General features: G+C 32.6%; 2 protein-coding genes across 2 annotated transcripts in view; both read right to left on the bottom strand.

Annotated features, from left to right (window-relative positions):
- LOC106766550 overlaps window positions 1–4,685 on the bottom strand; it is a 7,069-nt gene extending 2,384 nt beyond the window's left edge. Inside the window, exons 1-10 of the mRNA XM_014651272.2 lie at window positions 4,498–4,685; window positions 4,245–4,402; window positions 3,871–4,052; window positions 2,654–2,833; window positions 2,150–2,260; window positions 1,714–2,049; window positions 987–1,163; window positions 580–864; window positions 346–468; window positions 8–166 (exon numbers count right to left, since the gene is read on the bottom strand). Of these exons, the coding sequence (XP_014506758.1) occupies window positions 8–166; window positions 346–468; window positions 580–864; window positions 987–1,163; window positions 1,714–2,049; window positions 2,150–2,260; window positions 2,654–2,833; window positions 3,871–4,032 (1,533 nt within the window). The 5' untranslated portion in view covers window positions 4,033–4,052; window positions 4,245–4,402; window positions 4,498–4,685. The remainder of the gene's footprint in view (window positions 1–7; window positions 167–345; window positions 469–579; window positions 865–986; window positions 1,164–1,713; window positions 2,050–2,149; window positions 2,261–2,653; window positions 2,834–3,870; window positions 4,053–4,244; window positions 4,403–4,497) is intronic.
- A 2,199-nt stretch (window positions 4,686–6,884) lies between these two features.
- Window positions 6,885–9,653, bottom strand: part of LOC106766549 — a 7,314-nt gene continuing 4,545 nt past the window's right edge. The window contains exons 7-11 of the mRNA XM_022782808.1: window positions 9,563–9,651; window positions 9,212–9,465; window positions 8,671–8,872; window positions 8,119–8,424; window positions 6,885–7,507 (exon numbers count right to left, since the gene is read on the bottom strand). Of these exons, the coding sequence (XP_022638529.1) occupies window positions 7,217–7,507; window positions 8,119–8,424; window positions 8,671–8,872; window positions 9,212–9,465; window positions 9,563–9,651 (1,142 nt within the window). The 3' untranslated portion in view covers window positions 6,885–7,216. The remainder of the gene's footprint in view (window positions 7,508–8,118; window positions 8,425–8,670; window positions 8,873–9,211; window positions 9,466–9,562; window positions 9,652–9,653) is intronic.

Here is a 9,653-nt window from a genome sequence, read left to right as displayed (position 1 = left end):
GGAGGTAAAATAGAGCAAGAAAATCTCCTGCACTCATGTCCATGTCAAACACAACAGGTTTCCCCAGTGTTTTATTTTGAAAATTTGGCTTGTAAATTTCTTCTTTGTAATAAGGAAACTGTGTGGTGAAGTTGAACCTCCCAGAATTTTGTGGATCCTTCATAACCTTTCATTCGACACAATACAAAAACTCAGATTCATATACACTTGTCTATTTTAAGAATCCGTTCATATGGTCAGAGCACAGATAACTAATATTCAGTTTTCCTTACACGCCATGATAAAACAGTGTGATTCATAAATCTTGAAAGAAGTTTGAACAATATAGTAAAAAATGTACCATACATTCAAGAAGTTTATGAAATATTCTCTGTCAAGTTTGCTCCTAACNTCCTTGTTAGGCTTTGCTTTTGTGGCAACAAGTACCCTCACTGAGTCTGGACCACTTACCTCTTTTGTGTAACCATCCTGCGTATAGAACATGTTTCGGTACATAACACGTTAACATTTACTATATGTACGTGTGAAAGTGTACGTAACAAATTGAAGATGCAATCCAAAGGGGAAAGTAACAATCACCTGACATCTACCTTTCCCATTTTTCACAAAACAAAGTGGATCTCTAAGTCCTTGTTGAACATGACCACTATGCACCCCACCTTTCTCTAGATTGAACTTAGGAATTCTTCGGCCATCAAAGAAAGGGTTAGATCCATCAGATGCCCCATAAGGTTTGTTTGAAGTTATAACAGTTATGTTCATATAGTTCATTTCAGCAAATTCATTTTCCCCATTATGGTTATTGGGTTTACTCATGATTGAGACGGCTATACCAGCTGCGAAAGAGTCCCACATAAAATAACTCTGCCAACAACGAATGCGTATTAGTATGAAGAGTAGTTACTTTGCAATGTTCACCAAAAAAAGTGGGTTTAGATGTTGACAACTTAAAATAATTGGCATGCATGGCTTCATTAAGAAATTACCGAATAGAATTGGTCGTCAAACCAAGTATCACGAGCCATTTTCAAGGATTTGAAACAGTACTGTGCCTCGTATGTGTCTTGGCTCTTTTCAAATTCGTCAAAGAATTCTTTAGTGATAGGGATTGTGTTTGTTGCATCCAGAGGAACAAGAGTGACAGGAATTCCAGAATGAATCACCTAAATATCCACATATTTTTTTATAATAAACTAAATAAAGTTTATATAATGCTCCTCCATAAATGATACAACTTCTGACTTATCTGTAAAAATTGTTGAAATAATTGAGATTTTACGGTTATAAATTTCCAAGTGTTGAGAATAATCTGAGTGTGAGTTTATGTTCTTAAGTAGGCATAAATAACAAAGTTAAACACTATGATTTCATACAGTATGTAAGTAGGTATAAACTTCATCATATAAATCAATTTTTGTAAGATTAAGTTAGTTTTGAAATACATTTTTTAAGAATAAAATTTACAATAAAAACTTAAAAAAATAATGAAATATTATTTACATTACTATTTCATATAAATAATGAAGAATTCTGATTTTTATAAAAAATAAATAAAAATTAGTATAAGGAGTTAAAAGAAAAAGTAGCATATATAATGTTTGCATATTTATATATAGGCAACTTTGAAGAATGCATTAATTACTAAAAAGGATTTGTGTCAATGTAAACAGTTTGAATGAAGTGGTTTTATGCATATGGAAATGTGTATCTGACCTGGTATGCAGCAAAAGGATCTCCAAATATATTGAATTCTGCAAAAGGGTTAGTATTAAAGTCTGTGAATATGTTCCCCCGATCACCGCACTGGCGAGGCATGCAGGAAGGTGAAGCATTCTTAGGGCAACAACCTGTTGGATTGCTTGACCTTACGCCCCCACCCATTATATAGATACGCTCCACATTTTTCTTCAGATGTGGGTTATTCATTAGGAAGATTCCAATGTTTGTGTGTGCTCCAATCACAAGCACTGTTATGGGACCAGAAGATATTTTTTCAATCAACACTTCCTGTGAGCTTGCTTGTTGCATTGGACTGTATTTCCTTCTTCCCTAATTTCGTCATACAATTATCAACCAAATCTCTAAACACAATTAGTCATGTTCTAAACATAATTAATCATTAAATAAGTACAATTTGAATTTTACACACCTGTGGTAGGAATGCTTTCCTGATACCATAATTGGCATCATTGTCCAAACGCCCTCCAACACCAATAGGAATGGCTCGCCTGTACCTGCAATCTCCAACTGTTGTCATTCCCTGATTCAAGAGAGTAATAATCCTTAAAACACATGCACATAAATTCATTTTTTTCCATATAATATATAATTTGAACCATTTTAAGTAATACAAAAGTTTTTCTAACTACACCTAATAGTGCCGTATTATTTAAAAATCAGAACAAAACTATCATGAAACTCTCAACTCCAAGTACTGCAAATATAATTTTACTGTATCAACCAAGATGAAGTGTAGCCATTACATTTACAAACACATTTTTCTTTTTTATATGATTTGTCATCTTACATATAAATGTGACAGTTGAGAAAATTCTGACTTAACTATGTTTTCCTTATCAACAATATTCCTTGTATTTAAGAAAACTTAAGGTTTGCAAAAGGTAAAGAAATGATATAATATTAGGTAAGAAACCTGTTCTATGATGGGAAGATATCCACCAACGTTAGGGAGTATGGTACCATTTGGGAGTATTCCACCCTCACCGCCAACTCCAACTGCAACATCATCTCGATCCATCATGTATAGCAAATCATAAATTTGATTAACACCATGTCCAGCACTGGTCCAAGCATTTGCACTAATGGTGATTGCCTGAAAATGACACAAAAAATACCTTCATAACTGGTTCATAAACAATTTAGGAAATTATTTTCAAACCATATTTTACCCTAATAATTACTTCAAGAGGATATAATATAATCTTTCTTTCTTTTACTTTTTAGTTTATACTTTTATACTTGAACATAAATCACCAAAATGTCAATTAATTTCAGTGATCAATAAAATACTTAACAAAATACTACTTTATTTAGAAAGGAATTCAAGAAATGTATCATCTGTTTGGTACAAGTAGTTTACAATATAGGAGGCTTTCTGGGGATTGATTTCATATTACTTGTGAGGGTTGTGTGTATTTGATTTAGGTTTTTTGGGAGGATTTATGCTGATTTATACGAAATTTTGAAAGAGAACACGCACAATAAGGTGGGAAGAAAATGGTGATTTTGTGCAATAATTTACCATCATATTTAATATTTATTTTTTAAAAAATATTTATATTTGTTAGTTTTATTTTTCTTATAAATATTATTAGAATTATTATATAGTATTTTTAAATATTAATATATTTAAGAAATAATTTATTTTTATTTTCTCAATTATTTTTATAACAAAAAAAAGGTATAAAGTAAACCATTCTCTTTTATTCAAATTATTACAAATCGATCATTCATATTTTATACTCCCTGCCAAACAAAGGAGTAAAGTAAACCATTGGAAAGATATAGACAAATAAGAAAGAAAAATAATAGTATATAATGTGACGTGAAAAAAAATATATATTTAAATATCCAACGATCTGAATCATTGGGTAAGAATAGCTAAAAATTCTCGCACGCCACGTCTAAGACTATCCATAACTGGGAAGGCATGCCTGTTCTATCTAAAATTAAATAAAAAAAGCAAAAACTCATCAGTAAACTTTTATTTTGGTGATAAAAGATTCTTGAATAATTTGGTACAAAATAAGTATTAGTATTTAGGTTGGGAAGAAATGAATGAATGATTGACAAAGAAGGAAAAAAATCAGAAGAAAGAGATGTGTTATATTAATTTGATAGAAGACTTACCTCCAATTTAAACTGTGATGTGTTGAGTTTCATAAGATAGAGAAGAGCAAATAAATCATCAGTGCCAACATCTGTATCCACCAGAATCCGATGAGGCTTTCCCTCCACACAGCCTCCTACAATCAACAACACCACTGCTACTGCTACCAACATTCTCACCATCCTTCAAACAAACACTATACCTGCAATTGTTCAATTTGAAGAAGCAGAGTACCATTACCAAACAGATAGTTGAATTTGACGAAAGAAATAGCATCGCTTGCAGACCAAATCCTTATTCTTGGAGGTAGGCAGATAAACAGTGTGTGCAGTAAATTGGCGATTAAATCTTGGGTTGTTTTGAATAGCTGATTTTGTGGGTCTTGTTTTCTTACCTATGGTGAGAGAAGGGCAATCTGGATGGTCAATTTCTACAACTTCCGCAGCTACAAGATGACAACAACCCGAACTTTGTGTTTGAAGCTGTGTCTTTTTTCTTTGAAGATTCCGAGAGGCTTTTCAATGACCTTACCTTTGCTATGTGAGTTTGTAACTGTAATGGGTGTGGATTCCAAACAGGGGAGATCAGAAATAGAATAAATAAACAGTACGCTCTGTAATATGCATTGTTTCTCGAGAGTTTCTTACAGTGGGAGTGATGGCTACTGACAAGGTAGCAAAAATTACAGAGACGAGATGCACAAAGAAAACTACAAAGGAAACGTCAAAGACTGCAGAGGAAATAATTGGAGAGAAGGGATCAGAATCATACCTTCCTCACTGTTCTCTCTCCCCTAATCAGCTTTTTTAATACTGCTGGGCAAAAATACCCACTCAATTTGTGTTTGCTATTTTTCTTCTTCAACTTTTTCCTCTTATTTTAATATAATTTTATCATTTTAATTAGTTTTATTTTAAATAATAATTCATATTTCATTTTAATTTAATTTTTATTTATTATAATTTATTTATCAATAAGATAAAATGATAATTATTTTACTTTAACGGTCAAAATATTTTATTAAATCCATAATCTTTTTTAAAATAATTTCTTTATTTTTTATCATCTTTTCTTTAATTTATACAATCTCATTGTCTTTTTTTTTTTCTCAAGTTAAACAATTGTTGGTTTACTTTCCTCAACTTTTCTGAGAATATAGTATAAACTTTAAAGTTATTTATCTTCAGATTGTTAGGATCCAGATAAAGTTTTTAATTAAATAAAATAAAAAAATGAATATAAATTTATATAAATATAAGATATTTTCAACAGTAAAAAGCTTTTAAAATGATATAAGAAACAAATCTACGAGTACTCGATCAGTACGAATAATATCTCATTAATGTAGAGATTTGTGTGTTGTTCTTCGCTGCACAATTTTATATATTACAGTTTATATATTGCACTTGCTGCAGGAGCCTCAATTGTCTGCAACAGGTAAAGCAAGAGTGCTGTCATGTCAAGAATGAGCTCGAAACACTGATCAGGGTAATGATAACAAAAACTCTAACTGAAAAACATTCTGTTTAATTCTGATTTGTAATTTATGCGTTCTTTTTATTTGGGGCAGTATGAATTTTCATAAACAGATATATGTTCCTTTCTATCTAGGTCATAATAAGACCTTCTCTTTAACTTTTCCTTGTCTACCTTGGGAGACAAATTTTGTGCATCAAACTGTACAATCGATATATTATTAGATTTTTAAATTCTTGAATCCACTTTGATATTTTAAAAAGGTAAGTGACAGATATCTTTTCTCTTTTAATGGAATAGAATATAAACCTTATCAAACCCCTTAAATTGATACAGAGAAGTTAAATCAGTTTCAAGGGTGAAAATGAGGTAAGGTGGAGTTGTTTTAGAGTGGTAAGTGATTTTGTAGTTATCATTCGTTACATTGTCTTTTGTTAGACTTCCTTAGGTTGATTCTATGTTTGGAGTCTTTGGGTGGGGCAAGATCCTAGATTAGTGACAATGCTATCATTATGTGGTAAATGTAGCAAAGTTACATTCTTTTTTGCAGATATAAAGTTACTTTACTTTGGAGTATGAAAGTGGGACGAAAAGTTGAAACTTTTCTTAATAAGTAAATTATTTCAAGCTAAGCACGCTTAGTTATGGAGTTTTTATAGGTTAGGCTACCGAGAAGCAAATGTAATTTTGTTTATATGAGTAGTCAAATTAATTCCTTTAAGCTATACTTTAACTGTATAGTTCCATACTTATACCGTCTCTAGATCTCTCTTATTCCAGTATGTTCGATTTTTCTATGTGTTCCTTCCACTGGAAGCTTGCCAGAAATCGTTCTTTTGCTTTTTGCACTTTGTGTCTCTTACACCAGCAATCACTCCCTGCCCTCGTCAGTGTCCAGATGTCACACAATATAAGGGAAACCCTGAAAATATATTATGCTTCACTCTTATGGTATTATAATGCGACAATTAATAAATAGTATCCTGTAATATATATATATATATATATATATATATATATATATATAATATGCACTATTTATATTTATAACTTAGGAGTTTATTTTCTTTATTGGACTTATGTATATTGACTAAATTATCTTTTTATATTGTTATAGTCAATTAAGTATATTATATGATGTTTTACTAATCGGATTAAGTATATATCGATCTAGTAATCTGATATGTACCTTTTTAATGACGAGAGTCACATTGGTATGGTCAAAAGATACTTAGTCATGTACTAGAGTACAAAAGTTTATTGGATAAAACTGTATACCTGTTGGTTTATAGCAGTGTATTTGGTTATAAATCTGTTTACTGAAAACATAATTGGTGAAGTTAGACATTTTAGCAAATGAAAAATTTAATCATTTTAGTAATATAACTATAGAGCAATTTTCTAAAACATAATGGTTTTGTAATCCGTTTTATTCTTTTCTTATTGTACTTGTATCTCTATTTTACAGCGCCCTTGCTTCAACTACTGAAGTTATACTACAAGTTATTTCATAATTGGTATACATGCTCAGAATCAGAGGTTAGTGAGTTCTCATTAATCTGGAATTGAAGGAGCAAGATTCGGCTGTCACTTCTGAGAAGGTAGTTAAGTTTCAATAAACCATGTTTCTTTAAGGGATACATAGTTATTTCACCCATCTTGTGGTTCATATTGTATGATAATTTAAAGTATGCAGGTAAAGTAGTCCTCGAAGACACCTTTCTCTTTTTCTTCATTGCTCAAAGTTGGACGCAGTAGCAATTAAGAAGTAAAAAGCAGATTGAAATTTGCCTAAGAATATGATATACATTGTCTCATTGAACTAGGTAAATGAGATTGAATCAGAAATAAATTCACTTACTAAACAAAGTGAAGTGAGGATCTGTAATTTTAATTGTGAGGATGACTCCATCTTCTCTGCTGTTCCTCAAAGCTACTTATCTTAGCTGACTGTTCCTTATGACCAAGCTTGTTTGCATAAAAACTATGGTAAGCCTTGGCATCCACACTCCTTAAAATTCTCACTAATTTTCCACCTTTTTCATCCACCACAACTTTTCCATCACTTGATTCATTGCCATCAGCCAAGACTTTAATGGGCTTCTCCTCGAATTTTGGACCAAGACCTGAATAGCTATCACCCAAGACAACTGCGCCTAGAATTTCTCCCAAGAACGTACCCTGCAAACACAAAGGACTTAAATAGTGGAAACAAGAACTAATCCTATCTAATCTACTTTTTTCTGATGCAATTTCTTAACGTTTAATCAATAATTTGGTTCCTGCATCTGCACCAACTTTTTGTATTACTCTTTGTACCTAAATCCTCAATATTTTAGTCTTACTAACATATTATTAAGTTTAGTTTTTGTGTCTCCATTTCAAGTCTAGCTTTTCGACTAAGTTTTTTTCTGTATGGTTTTCTATTGTACCTTCAAAATATACTACTTTGGATATATTAAAAAGAATTTTAATATATTTTAAAACATCAGTGTACATCGGTCTATCGGTCTATCAAAAAACAACACAACAAAGAACAGCACAAAAGAAATTTGACTGAAAATCCAAGTTCCTCTATTGCATAGTAGTCTTACACTGAAAACAAAAATAAACATATACTCCTATAGGAACTAAATTGGAATCAGCATCCATCTTAAGGGGAATACAGTTAAAATGATTCTAAAGTTGATTGTTCTCCTTTTGTGTCAAACGTTTAGTGAAGTTTAAGCATAAACTCTGAGGTTAAGATGTGAAAAGCTAGAAAGAAAAAGACTGTGGACAGGAAGTTGTACCATATGACGATATATGCTATGAGACTGCTTTAAACGGTATAGCCTTGACAGCAGACGCTCGGAAAACACGGCCTCTGGTGTTCTTGGTGTTCTACGCAATTCGCCTATAATGGCTGAAAACGAACTTGATTTGCGCTGGGTATCGAGTGGAATGAGTGTGATGTTAACTTCTGATTCAAACACTGTCTTAGCTGCTAAAGGATCCAAGAACATATTGAACTCAGCATATTGGTTGGAAGGAACTGAAAAGATATTTCCCTTGCCATTGACAGGGCTGCTAATGTGTCCCCCAACTACATATACATCCTGCAACGTTTTGGAATTGTTATTCCTTGCTCCGCTGCTATTAGTACAATACGCATATTTTAATCATTCGCTGGAAACATGTTAAATGCAGAATCAAATGTTTCATTTTGGGTAATTTTGCCAAAATGACTAGAATTTTGTTTCTCTGGGGTTACTCTCGAGCCACTTTCATAGCAGCTAATTGTTCTTGCTGATATACGCAACTATTTCAAATAGATGGTAACAAATACATACTATATAACTCACCTGAATTTTTGAGCTTATGTTTTTCACCGATACAGCCCTTGCCAGATTAGTCAAGGGTCCATTAGTCAATACTGTAATCTTAGACTTTGGTTTAGTTTTTTGTAATATAGACTCCCAAACTTCCATGGCCAGTGGTTGTCTGAGCTCAGGGTGATCTGTGTCCCGAGGAGCTCCAAACTTCAGAGAGTTCTCTGCCGTATACCTGAAATGGTTCGTACGTTAGCCAGTTGTTGGTAACAAACACTGAAAGTATTTAAGTGCGAACAAGCCAGTATATAAGCATGTTAAGAGCTATCAAAGGTACAAAATGCATGAAACACTTAACAAAGGTTACGCAAGAATAGAATGAAATATCATAATACTACACTATTCAGGTAAAATATTATAAGACTATTCATTTCTGCATGACATAGATTCCATCATTTCTCTACTTTCAATTACAGCGTCCATTCCACTCTGCCTACATGATTTCACTAAGTCTTGAAGCATTCCAATGTTGATACAGAATACATTCAAAGCCATAAAAGTAACATAAAATCACCTTCTTGGGCTGCGTGGTAGATCACGAGCAAGACCATAAAGAGTGTCTGAGTCCAGTAACCCCCCACTTCCATTGGGAATGGCTTTTATATACTTGCATTCTCCAACAGCTCCGAATATTGGATCTGATTGATTCATTGCAAAAACATCTCCAAGACCAACTGGGATATCGTCACGACCCATCATGTGCAGTAAGTCATAGACGGAATCTATTGTTGCTGCATTAGTCCATCCAGTAGGACTCACAATGATTGCCTGAGTGCAATTGCGTATATATTTCAACATAATATTGAAATTCTTAAGAACTTAAGTGTAAATCGAATAAACAATTAAGAAGAAAAAATAAGAATACCTTAAGGTCGATTACTTGAACAGGCACTTTTAGGAGGTAAAATAGAGCAAGAAAATCTCCTGCACTCATGTCCATGTCAAACACAACAGGT

Source organism: Vigna radiata, chromosome 7, assembly GCF_000741045.1.
Source record: "Vigna radiata var. radiata cultivar VC1973A chromosome 7, Vradiata_ver6, whole genome shotgun sequence".
NCBI lineage: Eukaryota > Viridiplantae > Streptophyta > Magnoliopsida > Fabales > Fabaceae > Vigna > Vigna radiata.
This window is presented reverse-complemented; position numbering and strand designations above follow the sequence as displayed.